General features: G+C 38.0%; 2 protein-coding genes across 5 annotated transcripts in view; both read right to left on the bottom strand.

The window, feature by feature from the left end:
• Window positions 1-7349, bottom strand: part of LOC143341766 (uncharacterized) — a 392615-nt gene extending 385266 nt beyond the window's left edge. For all 4 annotated transcript variants that reach the window (XR_013079675.1, XM_076764924.1, XM_076764926.1 and 1 more), the window contains exon 1: window positions 5279-7349. Coding sequence is in view for 3 of the 4 variants with exons in the window: in XM_076764924.1 (XP_076621039.1) it covers window positions 5279-5776 (498 nt within the window). In the remaining variant the exon portion in view is untranslated. The remainder of the gene's footprint in view (window positions 1-5278) is intronic.
• An 8568-nt stretch (window positions 7350-15917) lies between these two features.
• Window positions 15918-17163, bottom strand: LOC143342027 (uncharacterized). Its single transcript, XM_076765508.1, has 2 exons — window positions 17149-17163; window positions 15918-16904 (listed from the first exon to the last, which is right to left on the bottom strand). Exons 1-2 carry the CDS (start codon window positions 17161-17163, stop codon window positions 15918-15920), a joined length of 1002 nt encoding a protein of 333 aa, XP_076621623.1.
• Between the last annotated feature and the right edge of the window lie 2854 nt (window positions 17164-20017).

Here is a 20017-nt window from a genome sequence, read left to right as displayed (position 1 = left end):
CAGTTAAGAAAAGTCGTGACCGAATCGTGGAAGAAAACGAATACTTTGCAGCACTGGTATATATTTTCCACGTCCGAAAACGTAGCTCCTTAACGAAATTCTCGTTAATTATATCATAGCGTTTGATAAGATATACATAAAATATGCGATTTCACAGCACGGTTAGTCTTATCTTGAGCGTTGGTTAATGTAACGAAATAATGAATCACAGGATTACCAGCGTTCTCGGGGCGTGTCTCGCGACGCTTACAAGTTTTCTGCATTATCTTCAGTTCTGAAGTACCTCTAACTCGAATAGTTGTTCCGAAATCTAATAATTCGGTTCGTAGCCCAATTTTAATATTTGCAGGTGCATATAAACGATGCTAGTTACACAAATATTCCATCGAAAAATAATCCATTTGATAAACTAATTTTTTCTAAAGGACTTCTAATATTTATGTACCTCATTCTAGCTCGAAATATACATCATCGATTGAATTTTGTACGTAACACTCATGAAAATAAATATTTCCATTGTATTGTATTCGATAATAACGACTGGACGAACATAGGGCGAAAATAGATATTTAATAAACTGACTTCCGCGTGAAATTTCATAATACTTCAACCATGGTCGTTCTCCTTGAAGATGTTTCTCACAAGATTGCCCTACATTTTGAAACTAAAGTAGAGCAATTTAAAATTTCCCTTGCTGAAAGAGCTTTAAACTTTAATAAATCAAATAAGCTTTGATATAGTTGAACATGATAAATAACACTAAACATTTCAGAATTTTTAACTCTTTATCTGAATATTTTCTGTTTTACGTTGAATAAAAAATATTTAATACGTTTAAATAAGTTAAATTTCAACGAAGCTTATTTTGCAACTAAACTGTGACGCTATAACGAATTCCTTGAATAGAATTTTGTTATATCGCTATCAGCCGGGATTTCACATCGTATAATCTAATATTTAATAATATTGCTATCATAAAGATGCAATTTACGACCGTATGGACAGATTTCTCTCACATCGTAAACATCACTCAGGGACATTCTTTATAGCTCCTTCCAGTACATAAAAATGATCTAGTTTTCTACAAGATGTAATTTTCACCTTATGAACTCCTATACCTGTCGTTTAAAATATGAAGAATAATCCACTAAAAAGTTTATACTTTCATATATAACTTGATCTGCTTTCGATCTCACAAATATTCATTAACACATCCAAAAATATTAAAAATATTATTCCTGCAATCTCGTATACTTTACACGTTCTGAATGCAAAAATTATTGGAATTAAGAAACTAAGAATTATATTATATATTATATTTATCACTTTGCAATATACTGTTGTTTACGAGAGAAATATAGATTAATTTTAAAATTGATATTTAGGATAAATACGTTGCCTATTTTTTAAATAACTAACGAACGAAATTAAATAAAGAAAAATCGTTCGTGAACTGTTGTAGAATGTTATAAGGAATATTGGTATTAATTGCAAAAGTAATCAGTTTAAACTGTTTCACAGTTATCGTGTACACAGTTTCATGAAAACAGTGTTTCGAGAAAACGCGTTTAAAATTCCATAATGTAATATCCGACCGTGTGTACCGCTGGCGCTAACAGGCTATAACTTGTTTAAAATATGAATTTCGATATGGGACCACTTTCATGCTATTTTCAAACTACAAACTAATGGAAAAAAATATTTGAACTTTTAAATTTGCATGTTTCAATATCATCAGAAAAGAGTGTCTAACATGGAATTAAATTTGTTTAACTTTCTCATTGCGAACATTCTAATGAAGTAATTTACAAAAAATAACCATAAATAAAATAAGCAACGATAGTCGAAAGTTCCATGGTTACTAACGGTGCACCTACTATTTTTATTTAAAAAAAAAAAATATTTTGATTAAATCCATTGAAGAGTTTTATACAAATTTCGAAAACAAAAGTTTTCAGTCGATGAAAAAAAATTTAATATTTTCGTTGCACTATCGATTTTAGAACAAAGACATGAAATTCTTTCATGCCTTTGATCGAAACCTACAATTTGGAGCGAAAACAAAGTTAATCTATCTACCAAACGTTCCCATACAAAGCCATTTCGAAACAGCTAATCATAGGCTAATAATGTAGGATTTGTTTCGATTCATCATGCCCTACATTTGACTCCAATTTCATTCAAAAAGACCTCGTCTCGTTCGTATCCACCCCTTGTAATCTAGATTTCCAATATTTTGTTGTACCCACGCTTGGGAACCAGACTTGTCCCAGTTTCTACAAATCTCCCCGCAAATGAAAACGACGAAAGCATACCGGTAGACATAATCCAACAAATCGCTTTTCTGTACCAACGGAAACACCGAATTAACAAGATGTCGTACGAATTAACAAGATACGCGAGTTATTTCGACGAATAATAAACGTCCGTCGGAATTTCGCATCGTTCATCTTGCGTCGTTACTCTCGCGCAATCTTCTCCTTATAAAATGTTTTTTTTTTATTCCTGAAATTCCTTAGGAAGATACACTCCGGGACAAAAACATAGCACATCTTACATTTTTTATAGTTTTCGATTAAAAACTGGTTGAAATACACATTTTATGTTATTACTAGTCTTGAGCATGCCTGTACGTACAGCATGCTGAATATCATCAACAAAACGTAAATATTGTGGTACGCAAGCGGAACAAAATGATAGCACAAGTATAAAATCTACGTTTCTCGGTTGTATATGAGCTACGGAATAACAAACGTCGAACGTGAATCAAAATTATTAAAGTGTGTAGTAACACTCTGTAATTAATTATTGTTAAAAGAGGCAATATATTAATAAAAATGGGCCGAGGAAAGAAACTCAGTGCTAGTGAAATATAGACCATACTGAAATTAAAGGATGAGCAGTATTCAGTGGCCCAAATATCAAAAGTTACAAAGAGAAGTCGCAAAGTGGTTATGAATTTATTAAAAGATCCAGAAAATTATGAGAAAAAAAATGTTTCGAGCGTCCGTCTGCGATTTACACAGAAACATATACATATGAGGAAAAAATGGTGAAAGGTCATATTTACGGACAAAAAGAGATTCAATTTGGATGGTCCTGATGGCCTGAATTATTATTATCATGATTTAAGGAAGGAGCAACAAATTCTGAACCGTCGACAAATGGGAGGTGGCGGCGTAATGATTTGGTCCGGTATTGGCTATTATGGGAAATGGACATAAACTTTATTAGTGGAAAATTGAATAGACAAAGTATTTGGAGATGATTGACAAGCAAATAAACGCATACGCCACAAGAATTCCTGGGGATAAATTCATTTTCCAGCATGATAACGCTGCAGTTCATACCGCAAAAGTAGCGAAGGCATACTTTTCCTCAAAAAAGATTCAAATTCTAGACTGGCCAGCAAGATCTCCCGACCTCAACATTATTGAAAATTCTTGGGAGAATCTTTCCAGGGCAGTATAAAGGGCGTTCAGCCATTTCTGAGAAAAATTTTAATGGAAGATTCTAGAGACCAAAATAAGACGAAAATCAAGAATACCAATTTGTTGATGGAGGCTTCGTTAAGAAGTTATTAACGTTTAAAGTTCTGCTCGTATGGAATTTTTTTCTCGAAAATGCACAGGATTTCGGGGGTATGTCTATTTACCAAAAATGATTGTAATTGACCCCTGCAACCGAAAATAATTTTTTTAGAACGATTTGAAATTTTTTAATTTTGTCGAAAAATTTGTCCACCTTCTCGATTTTTTTATTCGAAAGTGTGTCGGATTTCGGGGGTATGTCTATTCATCAAAAATGATTGTAATTGACCCCTGCAATTGAAAATAATTTTTTTTGAATGATTTGGAAAAATTTTTTTTCACCGAAAAATTTAGGCACTACCCCCTGTCGATTTTTCTTAAAAATTCCTTTTTCATCTTTAGTATTTTTGTTTGACGCCCTACAGAAAAGTTGTCTAATACTTTTTTGTAGGTACCCATGAGCTCTGCTTCAGATAAAAGTTTCATTGAAATATATTCACTATTGTAGGAGTTATGGCTGTTTGAAAATTGGACCATTTTTATGTGGTTTTTCTCATTTTGCGGGGTCAAGGATCAACTTTTCGAACATTTTTGCGATTTGTACATATTCTCCACCAAAATACGCGTAGTTTGCTTTTTTAAACACTAAAATCGTCCAATCCGTTCAGAAGTTATAACGTTTTAAAGATTCGCATGAAAATTCGGGCAGACATTTCTGGCCAGAAATTAGATTTTCGGTAAGGAATTTTTTTCTCGAAACTGAGTAGGATTTCGGGGGTATGTGTAATGATAAAAAATGATTGTAATTGATCTCCGCAATCGAAAATAATTTTTTTAGAACGATTTGAAATTTGTTAATTTTGTCGAAAAATTTGTCCACCTTCCTGAATTTTTTCTCGAAAGTGCCAAGGATTTCGAAGGTATATGTATTGACAAAAAATAATTCTAATCAGCCCCTGCAACTAAAAATAATTTTTTCAGAACGATTTAAAATTTTTTTTTCGCTGAAAAATTTGTCCACCTTCTCGAATTGTTTTTTCGAAAGTGTGTAGGATTTCGGGGGCATATCTATTCACCAAAAATGATTGTAATTGACCCCCGCAATTGAAAATAATTTTTTCAGTATGATTTAAAATTTTTTAATTTAATTTTTAAAATCTTTTCATGGAAGCCTCAGTCAAAAAATTCATATTCTTGATTTTTGTCTTATTTTGGCCTTTAGAATCTCCCATTAAAATTCCTCCCAGGGGTGGCCGAACACCCTGTATAAGAATGGTAGACAATTTAAAACTGTTATGGATTTAAAACAGTGTATTCAGGAGAAGTGGGAAAACTTAACACAGAAAAGTATAAAAAAACTGTATAAATCCTTACCCAATAGAATGCTTGCCGTCATTAAGTCTAAAGAAGGTGCAACAAAATACTAAATACAAAATATCGTTCATAAATTTGTTAATATTTTAAATTTTTATGTGCTATCATTTTGTCCCACTAAATTTTAGCAAAAGTACAATTTCCTTTAAATAAAATTAGATGGATAGTTCAATTTGATTTTACTTATATCTATTAATAAGCCTATTCTGAAATCATGTGCAGGGACAAATTTCGGTTGCAATGTAAAAATAAAATTATGGAAATCTTAATTTGTGCTATCTTTTTGTCCCGGAGTGTAAATGACCGGTTCCTCTTAAACGTACCGCGCAGGTACGAGCAAAATTACGAATAAACAAAGACAGGCCTGGACTCACCGGTGTTGTGTACGGTTGACAGGCCAGCCTGATGCCGTCGTGTCTCAGCCTCTCCTGCAGCAACATCCTGAGCTGCATCCTCGGGATTCTGACGAGCTCCGCCTTTCCCTCCTCGTACTCGTCCGCGAACTTTGTTAATTCCTGACCACCGCTGGAGGAGCTGGCGGTCGGCGAGGCCCTCTGCGCCTCTTTATCACTGGGTGGTCTCTCGGAGGACGTCCTCGAGGACTTGGAGCTGACGTTGTCGCACAGACAGTCGTTGCTCTCCTCCAGCGTAAAGTAAACGCTAGCTGCGCCTTCCTCGCGCAGTGTCTTGACCGATTGCAACAACCGGGCGCGATGGGTCTGATTGAACACCCCGATCGCGTCGAGATCGGGATCCCCGATCTGTTTGCAGATCTCAAGGTCGTCGTAGCCATTGTCGATGAACGACTCGGAGTACTGGCCGAGGTGAAGCGAACGCAGCCACTCGACCACGATGTTGCTGGCCATCGTCATGTCTGTCGGTGTTCGGGGACCGCGAGGGCCTCGAGGTACGCACCCTTTCCTTACGTTCAGCGTGTTCGCCTCCGTTTTTTATTTTTTTAGATCGCCCCCCACTGTCGTGCTATTTAACCCCTTACGCGCTACGTCCCGATGCTGCGCGCCGCGACATCCTCGAATCGACGTCCGTTCGCGATTACGACGATCGCATCACATACATACGATATGCGGTATAGAATCGATCGAGGGTTTTTTTATTTTTCTTGTAACGGGCGGCACCTCGATTAACGGCTCCTCCGAGAATACCGATAGACGATTGGAGGGTCGCTAGTCACGTTCGATCTTCGACTCTAGCTCATTACGAGGCGAGGACGGTCGAACTGGCCCAATGTGTCGATACGATCTTCCGGGGGCGCTTCCGTGCCCAGGCCACTCCGGTTCACTGGAACTCGACGCGCAGGTAGGAATTAAACGAAGAACGCGGTTAATCGTACTCCGTGTCCCTGTCTCGATCTATTTCACGAAGCACCGCGAGGGTCGAACGAGCAGAGACCGACGCGGGGGAGGAGGCCAATCATTCGAAACGCGATCGAAACTACTGCTCGTACACGTGTCTCGATAAACGTACGCGAATCGTCGGTCCGGGCCAGAGGGGTCGCGAATTAGAAACACCGACGGGGGCTTTTAAAACACGGCAACGTGCTCGTTCGCCCGCACGCGCGACGAGAAATCAATCTTTTTTTCTCGTTTTTTTTTGTTTCGTATCCCCGAACACTCGTCGCTTCGTTGTCCTTGCTTTTTACGCGTAGAAACTTTTCAAGGGTCGACGCACCGGCCCGAGACAAAGAGACGCGAAGAGGTTATGCGCGCGATTTTCGTTTCGAGTCTTGTTTAATGATCCCACGTAAATACGAAACGGTTCGCGAAGTTAGGTTATATCCTCTGTCGTTATTATGATTCTGATGTCTTGTCGTGTTTTTTCCTCCGTGACCTTGGGGATTCCTGTCGCACGACTACGATCAGCTCCGTTTCGACACCGTTACCATCGACGTTGAATCTCATCTGCTCCGTTCGGCAATACTGCCGGCGATCAATTTTCACTGTTCCCGGCACACCGGAACGAACAACCTGTAAACCGACGACGCACAAAACTCACCGAAATTCCCCCGTGCCCCGTGTCACACGCGATAGGCCAATGTCAGAATCCGTCTTCCACGAGTTTTTCGATCGCACGGAGGACCGTTGCGCGCGCGAATGACAGAAAAAAACGAGCAGAACCGCAGACAGAAGCAACGGCCCGGATCGTTCGTGCCGGCAATGAAAGCGTAACCTTGAAAACCCCCCAAAAGAGCAAAGACCAACACGGTAGGGAGAGCACGCGGTCCGACCGAAAACGACGAGCCTGGTTTTGCGTACTTCGATCGCGCGTGGACGTTTCTTTCACTGCTCAATGACCATGCCCGCGACGACAATCTCTTTAATAACGGCTTCACTGAACTCACATCGCCCGTAATCACAGCAAACAAAGCGTCATTCGTGCTCGATGCGATTACGCGAAACACAGCACTTCGACACAACACGACCGCGACGCGGCACACGGCTCGACTGACACGAGATCTTCGCCAGAGGGAGCTCCACTCGTCTTCTCTTCGTTCCGTTCCCCCACCACCGGGCCGATCGGCATTCCCCACCACCGACTCGTTTCTCCCCACCACTGCGGGAGCTACTTGGTCCAGCGAGATCCTGTTGATGCACTCCTACGCCAGGATGCAACAGCCGTGTCCTTCGTCCTCTCTTTCTTTGCTTCTCTCTCGTTTATGTGTCTCCCTCCCTCTCTCTCTCTCTTGCTCTCGTCTTTACTTTATCTCTCGTGTCTTTTTTCACGAGTTCGACAGCGAGTAGATTACGCTGTTTGCGAAACGGTAGAGCTGTTTTCGTGCAAGCAAGACGTTCCTCCCAGTATGTATTACCGAAATTAGGTACTCGGATTTAGGAAAATAATCTAACGCGATTAAATCAAACGTCGCGTTACAGATTGTTGTAAAATATGGAAAATTATAAATTAGAATGGATATGTAGGTGACTTTTGTTTAGTAGCAAGGTAAATGGTCCAATTACGAACTCAAAAATTTTGAAGTATTCACGATATGAAATTGTAGAAAACAGAACAACTCCACAATTTCATCTTTAAATTGTTATTCGAATAATATCATAAGAAATTTCAAAAGAAATAATTTTAAGTGAAACTGTTACGGTATAATTTTCAAACTGTATTTGTTTAGACACTCCAGTCTCTGTATGTACTTCCATATTGTTGTAAAATATGGAAACTAATGCTGGAATTAGAATGGAAACGTATGTAACTTCTGTTTAGTACCAAGGTAAATAGTCCAATTGCAAACCCCAAAATTATTGAGTATATTCACAATATGAAATTGTAGAAAACAGAACAACTCGACAATTACATCTTTAAATTGTTATTCGAATAATATCATAAGAAATTTCAAAAGAAATAATTTTAAGTGAAATTGTTACAGTATAATTTTCAAGCTGTATTTGTTTAGACACTCCAGTCTCTGTGTGTACTTCCATATTGTTGTAAAATATGGAAACTAATGCTGGAATTAGAATGGAAACGTATGTAACTTCTGTTTAGTAGCAAGGTAAATAGTCCAATTGCAAACCCCAAAATTATTGAGTATATTCACGATATGAAATTGTAGAAAACAGAACAACTCAACAATTTCATCTTCAAATTGTTTTTCGAATAATATCATAAGAAATTTCAAAAACTAATTTTAAGTGAAACTGTTACAGTAAAATTTTCAAGCTGTATTTATGTAGGCACTCCCGTCTCTATGTGTACTTCCACGGAGAATACTACAAATTGAAACCTATTGAATCTTCCACGATCTCATTTACACTACGATACTATAACGCGTGAAATATTTACACTCGCCCTTGAGTTTCTCGAAAAAACAAGAATATTGCAATATTAATTTCCAATTTCGCCACGGCTGGTCATATACGTGTGTACGATAAAAGGAAGTTAATACATAATCAAGAGGGCACGCCACCAGAACTAATAAACCGTCGAATAAAAGCGGGAGTTATTTTCTCGTTTGTATAACTCCCTATACGGGTAAAAGAAACGCGATTGTTTGAATTTAACGAGCCTGGTGAACAGATAGAGCGGTAAGTTGATTTCAAGTAGCGATGTTCGTGACGTGCACACACCCAGAACGCATTACGCTAGGTTGAAGGAGAGTTAGTATCGATGACTATCTACGAGCATCGCAATCGGGGTCTTTGGTAGAGTCGTGGCATTTATAAATGAACGCCCAACACAACTAGTCTAAGGCTTACGACTCACTAGAGCAATAATCTCTAACACCCGGCCGCTCAAATGGCTCGCACAATGATTGCACACTATTATATTACGTTTAAACGAAATTAAATTGCGTCGAGCAGTGAATGTGTCAGAAGAAATCCATTGTTCATTTTTAAGGTTTTACATCCGGATGCCCTGCAGCACTGATACTGTTGATGGAATAGTGTATTCTCCAAAACTGTCTCACCCATGAATTACCTGCAATCAAGATTGTACTATTGGAAATGCAAGATGGAACCAAACAGTACTGATATTCTACACTTCCGAGACATTATGGATATCAATCTTCTCTCTGCTTAATTAATCAGTAGCAACGAGTTATAATACCCAATGGTGATAAAAATGTCACTGTTTAAAAATATAATGATGTTGAAACACGCTAAATTTAAACCAAATTGACGTAAATTGACGTTAAACGTAAAATTTCATTTTCTTTCCGAGATTATTTTCGTGTAATTCGAGGGAGACATTAAAGAAGATAGTAAGATACTAAATTATTAGGGATTTTTTTATATAGAATTCCTTTTGACATTTGATGGAACATTATTAGCGAACAAGGGAATTACCAAAATAGATATTAAAATAAAGCACTCCACCTAGAAGTTGATACGAAAACATAATTGATTTTAGCTATTTCTGATGCACGAGGTTATCATAATAGAATATGTAGAATAATTTGTTAATATAACGGAAGTTATTATTAAGAAAGAAATTCCTTTATTCGTTCCAATAAATTTTTATCCGCGTTTGAGTAAAGATTTCATTCTAATAAATTATCTTCGAGATTGTCAATGAAGCTGGTTTAAAAATCTCTCAGAAAATAATAGATCACTGTTTTCTGAACAACCGAGATAATTGGCTGTTCGCTTTAAAATGCCCTACCCAGCATATTCATAAGATCACGATCATGCGACAACTGGCAATGCGAGACACGCAGAACTTTTCTACCATTATCGTCGGTATTTATGTGAGTAAAGGTGGAATTAATTGAATGATCCACACGGACGTCCTGTGACGCCAAAGCAGGGAATGACAAGTAGCTCTCAATAACGTGATATGACATCGCGTGCCATGGACACGAAGGACCCCTCAACGCAACCCTCGCTATTTCCTCGCTTTGGTCGAGTAATTTGCTTTTGGGCCGGAGATGAGATCGAAAGACGAGTCACCTGCCAATATATTAACTCGTTTCCGCAATACGGGAAATTATTACGAGGCAGACAATGGATTTCCTCCGTGTGACACCTTTGATATGCATGCTTACTCAATCATATTGTCAACTAATCTGTCAGATTTTAATCTCGATTTGAGAATAGTATGCGTGTGAAATTTGCACACGGTTAGTTTCGTGCTCCGAATATATTTCGCGTATTAAATAGTCAAAGGTTAAACGATTCTTAAAAATATCATTAATATCGAATGCACTTTCCTCCAAAAAATTTGAATAATCAGTGTCGACCCTGTAATTATTGATTAAAATTGGAAATATAAAGGGGCTAGTAATTATGGGCAATTTTAATCCAAATACGTTTCGTTTAATTACACGAATGAATTGATAGAGAGAAAATTTGATAATTCGAACGCTTTACGAAAAATTCTAAAGCTGAATAGCACACGTCTATTTAAAGCAAATAAATTTAATATGTATTAAATATCTTTCTTCCCTGGTGAATAATTTTAACCGGTTTTAGAACGATTTTAAGCGAAACGAAGCTATTATGAAGTCGGATAAAATTTTGAAATATACGAGAAACAAATTTTGTGGTTCCTCCCATCAAGATCTACAAACCAGTATCGATATTTTATCGATATAAAAACATCAAAATTTTAACTAGCAACGAGTCGAAAAAGTTTGAGATACGACTAATTAAAAAAGCACGTTTTCTCCTCGTGTCTTTCTCAAAAATTCCAACGTGTTGTGCGTAACGCGCGTTGAAATATATAAAAGCATTGTTTTACGAATAAAAGAAGAAACCTTCGGAAGCTTTTGACATACCTAATATTAACAACAGGAACTGTTTTCAAATGTATTTTTAAATAACTTTCGTTCGTTACATTGTCGGTGTACAGTCAACGATGAATACTTCACGTAGGCCTTTTCTGTCGGCCATTTTTACTGGACGTTCGACTACCGAGTAACCGAATGAATAGAACATCTTACAGATGGGAATTAACTGCCGAGTTATACGAAAGCGAGTAGAGAATGTTGCGTTTAGCGACGCTGCGATATGACGATCGTAAATCACGAGTTCGTGGGTCAACATAAAACTTACCCGAATAGCTAACAGCTGAAGCATAAGCCAGTGGTCGCTTACAAAAAGCTGATGGCCGCCGCTGGACAAGCGTTATGCGCGTATATCATCCGCGTTAACTGCCGATATAAAGTCCAAGCAAAAATTTAGATGCACCCGTCCACCGTCCCGGCTGTTTCGCCTCGCCATATTCCCGACAATGTAACTTAATGACGAGGCGGTCAGTGTATTTCAACGGTGCGATTATTAATCTCAGATGGAACGTTTTCATTTCGTGTCATTAACACGTCGCACAGTCTGTTGTCCCGGAGTGTGTCTACTGTCGTGACGATTATTCATTTTCGTTACGCTACATTACGTACTACAACGAAGATCACCACGGATTTCTACGAAATACAGACTACGAAAAAGTTCTTTTTATATTAATTACTTAAAATTCACGATCGATTTTTATTCGGCCGACTAGCAATTTTTATGGACGATAGTAGGAAATAATTGATTTGGTTTGTTACGAGAGAGGATCAGGAATATATTTTTGAACACTCTTTTGAACGATTTGAAATGTATAATTATTTATTTATAGAAGTGTACTGTAAATATGCTTCTTTGATATTTCATATATTGTCAGGGGTTAATAAATATTCATTTATTTTAATATGGATCTTGACGCACCACGATATGTCAGATTGGTCTAATTCTGTCATGCAAAAGATTCTTGATCTGCTATCATTGGCCCGAAGCATTCGACTCGCAAATCGAATCGGGAATTTTTATGCAGTCAGAAAATCAATATTCCGAAGAGGCCAGCCCAGTCCACAGACGTAAATCTCATAGAACATTTATGGTATTACATAAAACTATCGTTGGTTTTACGATCGTTCGCTAACAAAAATAAATTACAATTCAAGAAATCACGAAACTTTGGCTTCGAGTATTAATAGACTACTGTCACTTAAATTCCGCGCTTTTATTAAAAATGAACCGGCAAACCGACAAAAGCCGCATCGATTCTGTTTCGCAAAAAGAGCGGGCGAAAGTACTTAATTCTCGAGACAAACGCGTGATCCTGAGGAAAATGAAAACTGATCCTCAAGTTGGGGCTTCAAGTTTGACCAGTGAGTTGTTTGAAGAACCGGGGAAAGAAGTACATCCTCAGACAATTCGGCGTGCAATCAAGGATAATGGATACTGTGGACGAGTTGCTCGCAAAAAGCTCTACATTAACGAGACAAACAGAAAGAAGCGTCTGAACTTTGCCAAAGACTATACTCGCAAAAACAAAACCCGGCTGATCGATGCTATATTTGCTAATAGGAGCAAGCATATTACTTTCGAGTCTAACCAAATTACGTGACGAATGATAAATAATGAACTAAACACGACGAATACTGGACTAATTTTAAAAAATTCAGATACGAATCGCAAAACAACCAAATGTGTTTGTTTCTTTGTGTACTATTACCGAAATAAAAATGTGCCAATTTAAGAATAACAAGATTACAAAACTCGGTTCTTTGAGTTTTATTAATAGATCCTGTTCTATATCATTTTTAAACGTCCAAACCATCAGTGTACACACGCGAAAAAATAACTTTTGATTTCTTTTCGCCGTAAAGGTGACGCAATCCATTGTGTCCACCCATGTGTCGCAACAGAAACACAATGAACTCATGTGACACAACGAGAACAAATTTCACATATTTTCTCAAGATTGTCAGAGATTAAGTTTTCTACTTTATTAAAGCGTCGCATCGGATCACGTCAGATCTGCGTATTTACACGCAGAAAAGTGCCCCGTAATTAATTTCAGCTACACCCGGCGTACTTCGCGCGATAATCTACACGCACGAATTCGTACAATTCAGACCACCGCGGAAACTTTCGCTTTCGCCGGTGTTGCTTAAATACTGAGGGTGCTAATGATGCTTTGGAATCTGCGTAATTAAGCAAGGGCCTCGCGAATACGTCTGCACTGTCCATAAATCCTTCACGTTAGATAAATGTTTACAATTAGCTTTTACGCTTCGAGCGTTTTAAGTTGCCAATGCCTCTTCCGTTTCGGTAATAAAATAACGCCCGGCTGAAACTACCCCCGTAATCAACGTTCATCTATTGTTAGCAACGTGTTTACTCAGCCGCGTTAATAATCATCTTTAATCTACTCACGTCTGGTTGCACGAGATGAACATGACAGAATGCCGGTTCACTCGGGTCGCGGCGTAACGCGTGTATTAAAGTTCATTCTATTGTGCAATAAGTTGATAAATTACATCTGCAGTCTTCTTTTTTGTTTACGCGATGTATCGTGCGTTCCAACGGCTGCGTGAAACCGGAAAGTGGAAAAGTTAACAACTTTCAATTACTGTTATAAAGTAATTACCAGTGACACTTGACTGAGATGCATTAACTCGGGGAAACTTCTCGAGAAATCCATTGGCGTACATTGTTGCAATAACGCGGCAGGAAGATTGAAAAGTTTAGGAAGAAACGTAAATTGAGCTTAGACGTTATTAAATTATCGAGGTACTGACACGTTTACTCGGAGATCATTATTTTTCTTTACTAGGGTGGACCATTGGTATTTTCATGTTTTACAATATTAGTTTTGCAGGATTTTTTAATTTATTAAAACAGTATTCCTTTGCGGAGGAAATGCTTGTTTAAATTAACACAGAAAAAGAATATAAACGTACCTGGCAAACCATGACACTCAGACCAGATTGCAGCTTCTTGTGCTGTTCGGAAAAGGATGAACCATTAGCATTTTCATGTTTCATAGTATTAGTTTTGCAACGATTTTTTAATTCATTAAACCAGTGTTTCTTTATGGTGGAAATGCCTGTTTAAATTAATACAGAGAAAGAATATGAACGTACCTGTCAAATCGTGACAAATTAGATTACAGCTTTTTGTGCTGGTCGAAAAAAGATGGACCATAAGTATTTTGAGGTTTCATAGTATTAGCTTTGCAACGATTTTTTAATTTATTAAAAAAATATTTCAAACAGGAAATGCGTGATTAAATTAACACAGACAAAGAATACGAACGTACCTGTCAAACCGCGACATTTAGGAGATTAGATAGCAGCTTTTTGCATGGTTCGAAGGAAAAGAGAGGCTGTCGCAGAGGTATCGGAGCAGAGCAGATAATTTTTCATTCTCTCGTTTCCGTCGTCGTGCGAGCAAACTTCCTGTTGCTTCGTCTAATCTTGCAGTTTCTTCGTTTGAAACTCACGGAAAGCTCTTTTCGCTGGGGTACGAAGTGATATCAAGGACGGCAGCTTAACGACACCGTAACCCCAGGGCTACGAACAAGGAACGTACTTCATTTCTGGGAGGAGTGCATAAAGGGTCGTCCTCGTAGCCGGAAAAGCTTGGATTAATTCAGAGGCCCGGCGAAAGTCGTAAAATAGTGCGTGACTGCCAGTTTTCCGGCAAAAAGCAGACAGAAGTGCACACGGACGAGCGTATTTGCGCGCGTGTAGCTTTTGACTGGGGGTTTCGTGAGCGCAGAAACGACGTAGCTGTGTGCGTGCACGCGTAAGGATGGTAGAGGGTAACCTCACTGCGGATCATGAAGCGCGAGCGTGCCACGTACGTTTTCTACGACTGCAGATACCATTACGAAGATGGCGGCAGCTAACGGAAAAAAGTACACAACCCTCGGATTTCTAGGTGGAAACGAAGCCCGGCTACGAGCAATACACACGGACAACTTTAGGCGACTTGAAATAAAGTATAACGTCGTATCTTAAGTACCTTGTAAGCTGCTTACGAGGACGTTGGCCAATTATCAATCTTTGATTTTATGAAACTCGGCACGCTGATAGAGCAGAAATTCAAACAACGAAAACTGCTCTCCGTGTTGCAGATAAAATACCTGCAAAAAAGCAACGAAGAGAAAAAGAATATGCGTTAATAAAAACACAAATATTACAGAGTGTATTTACTCCATTTAATAATTCGAACTTACAGTAAGACATAGTAGAGTTAAAGGTCCGAAGAAAGGATAATCACGATGATTAAAACTTTGGCAATTTTTTAATTCCAACATGAAGGTGACATTTCAGAGTGTATAAGATCCAGTGATACGTATAGATCGCTATAAAATATCTGCAAAAAAGTAACAAAGAGAAAAAGAATATGCATTGATAAAAGCACAAATATTACAGAGTGAATTTACTCCATTTAATAATTCGAACTTACAGTAAGACATAGTAGAGTTAAAGGTCCGAAGAAAGGATAATCATGATGATTAAAACTTTGGTAATTTTTTAATTCCAACATAAAGGTGATATTTCAGAGTGTATAAGATCCAGTGATACATATAGATCGCTATTTCGTGCAATAATGTCAGACCAAGAATTTTTTCAACTCTTTCACATACGTCGTTTCGAAACGAGGACGAGGTAGATGTCACAACTTTGGGACGAAATATGCAAAGACTTCGGAGGAGGACGGTATAATTTTTATATTCATGACTCTTCCTCGCGTTCCGTTAATAGATTCGAAATTAAATGACCAATTTCTTCGACGGGACTGGATACGAGTATCCATCGTCTTGTTCCACTGGGACGTTGGAACTCGGGAGGCCATAGGATGCAGATGGCAGAGATGCTGATCCCACCGAGTAACCGGTAGCGTATCTGGCACCTTGGCTGTACGCGGCAGGAGCTCCGTAAGATCCGCTGGACAAACTCTGACCGCTCAGGGAAAGTCCAACAGAGAGTCCATTGTTGTTGACGAGGCTCGAAGGAACTCCATAAGCCCCGCTTGAGTAGCTGGAAAGACCAACGGATGGAACAGTTTCAACGACGGAGCTTGGCACGCCATAACCGCTCTGTACGCCTGCGGACCCCAGGGAAACACCGCTAGCGTAACCAACAGAAACTGGTTGTGCTACGCTTTGGGACACCGTCTGAACTCCGGAAGAGACTGCACCAAGAACAGGCGCTGAGTACTGTTGAGGAACTCCGTAGGTCGATGCTACCAACGGTTGGCTGTAAGCACCCGCGTAGCTCGAAACGGGAGCACCATAAGACGAACTCAACACCGGGCTGCTGTAAGACGCCACTGGCGCTGAGAGCGGAGCGCTATAAGATGGAACAGCAACAGGGGCGCTGTAAGTGTTGACGGGTACAGGGGCGCTGTAGGTTGAGACGGGAACAGCGGCGGTGTAGGAAGGAGCTGCTGCTGGGAGAGCATAAGTGGGTGCTGGGACACCATAAGATGGAGTTGGGACGCTATAGGATTGTGCTGGGAGGCTGTAAGATGCAGCTGGGACGCCGTATGTTGCTGCTGGTACGCCGTACGTTGATGCTGGGACACCGTAACTTGCAGCTGGAGAAACTGAGACCTGTCTCGAGGCGTACGAAGTCGTAGGTGGAAGATAGCTTGCAGCAGACCCGACGCCTTGACTTCCGAGAAGTCCACGCTTCTCGAGTTTCTTTACCGATGCGGTCGCATCGGCGGCGATCATCGAGACCAAAAATAAAGAAACCTGCAAAGGAAACACACGATTAATAGTAATGGATGAACGCGATTTAGTTAGAATACTTGACTGAAGCAGTCTATTGTAATTTCAATCGATTATTCATGAATTCTAAACAATTGTAAAAATTATTAACGCACGTACGATGTTGAGTAACAGTATTTAAATAAAGTTGAATAATAACTCTTGCTACGGAGTTTACGAATACTTGTCTCTGTGAATTATTTCAAATTCAAATTATAGTCCTACTTACTACGAAGGCCTTCATGGTGCACGAGCTGTGAGATGTTGGAGCGGAATGTGTCTTTAACGAAAGATTCGACGGTTTTTATACAGCGGCGCCCCACGGCGTCACCTTTCACTAGAAAGATACAAAGTTCCCCAAACTTTTCGACTGACGCAAGGGACCACGTTGCGAAGATGCTGGAAGGATTTTCTAAAATTCCCCGTGTTTAAAAAATAGTGGAATTTCTGTTCAACGCGAAGAAGATCTATGGCTATCGTTACTTAACTTCTTCGAATCTGCTATAACGTACACCCATTTATAATTTTGTAATTCGATTGCATTTTATGAGCTTCATGCAACTTAAACCGCATGAAGAATATTTTATTTATTTAAAAAAAAAAAATTCGAAAACAAGGAATTCAAAGAACTTCGACAAATGAAAAGAATGATAAATGTTCTATTTGTTATTCGCGATCGATCATTTATTCTTACAAATTTTTGTACTTGATTGTCGTTTTGTATATATACAAAACTAAATATACAAAATTGTGTATAAAGTATAAACTTATATAAAAATATTCAAAATCGGGAATATACAAAACTAAATATTTGTCCCGTATACGAGACAAATATTATTGGCATCATAACCAATTTAAAGTAAAAGATATATTTCCGTTTTCTTCCCGCAGACGGTAATTGAATGGCACGCCCTATAAATTGAACAACTGTGTGTAAAGCGATCAATATCACCAATAATAACGTACTCACCCCGATATCTGGAAATGTCATTTACATGTGTTATGATTGCACTAGCAATTCAAACACTTTGTCGACGTAGGTACAACGCGAATGAAAACGTTTATTCCCGCGATCTGAACCCGCGAACATTCTTATTTTACTAATCGTGTACTTAACGATCGAAGAAATTACGTTTTGATATGTTTGTTAAATTATATTTTGTATAAAATAGTACAATTTCTTAGGAATAAATAAATTTATTTAGAATTAAATTTAAATTGCCATGTCGTAATTAAACAATATAAGACAATTGGTAATAAGAAGAAATAAAATACTTATTAATATTATTAACGTCTGTTTTAGTTACAACAATTGGGATCCCAAGTATAAAATAGTGAATTTTTTGAATCAATCGAACAATGTATTTCTATAGAATTGCGTTAATGTATTCTAAGTCGAATATGATACCCAAGATACACAAATTTTCGTATTAGGAAATTATGCAAATCGACCACCTACAGAAAGTTCCATGCTCTCTACGTAACAGGTATAATTAGGTATTCATACCATAGTATCACTGTATGTGGTTTTGTTACATAAACGCGAAAGACATAAAAATACGAGAGATTTCGCTCTCGCCTTCTCCCTCTAAAATTTATGCTGACTCAAAGCAGCGCGAACTAAAAATTTTTCGGCAGTATAGACCGTTCTCGCACACACGCCGATTCAGAGTGAAAGGCACTCACAGTGGCTGTTGTTCAATGTCAAAAACATTACTTAGATCCGTATTTCGTCAATGTCGCCTGCTAAGTGGCTAATTGTAACCAGAACTGGGCTAATGTAGAAGTAACACTGTCTAAAGCACTATATTTTATCTCACAGGTCTCGGGATAATTAATAAATGCAAAAATAGAAGGAAGTATCATTATGAAATAATACAAATTATAAAAGAAAAGGAAGGAAGAAGGATATTATCAATTCTCCACATTACAGTGAAAATATGATCTGTATTTTAATGTCAATGATTTGATCAAAAAATTATTGAACAGCAAACGTTTCAAAGTAGTTTATTTTCTATCTTGAAACACTTTTAAAATTTAAACTTACTAAAGTGTTAAAAATAAAATCGGAAAAGTATAAAGGAAAGTAGCGAATTTGAAATTAAAATTGTGCTTATGTAATCGAATAGTTTTTGTTGATGTCACACAGTCTATTGCCCGAAGTGTAATAAACGGTTTTTGCCCCAGGCCTTTGACACGCCTATATGAAATAGAAAACAATTTTTTTATTTCGTTGATGGACTACGACGTATGTCTCTCTCAAATTCTAATCAATTTTCGTTCACTCTTTATTCGAGTCTCGTTTTTCCCAGCACGAAGTGTTCGAAATATTTCAAAATTGAAAATATAATCAAATTTTTGTCATCCTTGAAAGTGCATACTAAAATAAAATATTTCTATTTTACTTCTGTTGCACTTAAAAAAGACTATTTTATTCTCCGAATTTTTATATCACATTTCAAATACATATTATTTCATTCCAGTATAGGTGATCAAAGTTTAGCTTTCGTAACTGACTAAACTGTCAAATTAGTTCGAGGCAACCCAACATCCTTTCCATCGTGCCCTTCACGAACCATTTCTAAAGGGAATATACCACCTGTCTGATGTTGGGGATGGGCGGACTTTCAGTAATGACAAATCATTTCTTACATGTTAAAAATCCCCTATCCCAGTGGCTTTTAAATTTTTACAAAGGCTTTCACCTCTTCAACCTAGAGAGAATTTTTGCACCTGAGACTTAAACAAAAAATATCTGTTATGCTTATATTAATTAATTCATTGCAAAGCTATTTTTACCTATTTTTATTCGTCAAGGCTTTTTTACTCGTTGAATATAATGAATTATTTAACGATAGCCCGTGGCCAACTAAAATGCTTGCCAAATTCTCGACTAATAAATAAATAATATTGAAATACATGACAAATATACTGCTACGGTTGTTAAGATTCTATTAAGATATTAAAGGAAAGAGGTATTTATAATCTGTTATTTACATTTTTCTAGATTAAAAATTTTCTGGCATAATGTCAAAGGGGCAATCAGTATGTGGGTCAAGAAAAAAAAAGTGGTCAATCCTTTGGCAGCACACCACTAT

Source organism: Colletes latitarsis, chromosome 5, assembly GCF_051014445.1.
Source record: "Colletes latitarsis isolate SP2378_abdomen chromosome 5, iyColLati1, whole genome shotgun sequence".
NCBI lineage: Eukaryota > Metazoa > Arthropoda > Insecta > Hymenoptera > Colletidae > Colletes > Colletes latitarsis.
Note: the sequence above shows the minus strand (reverse complement) of the source record. Positions and strands in the feature narration are given on the sequence as shown.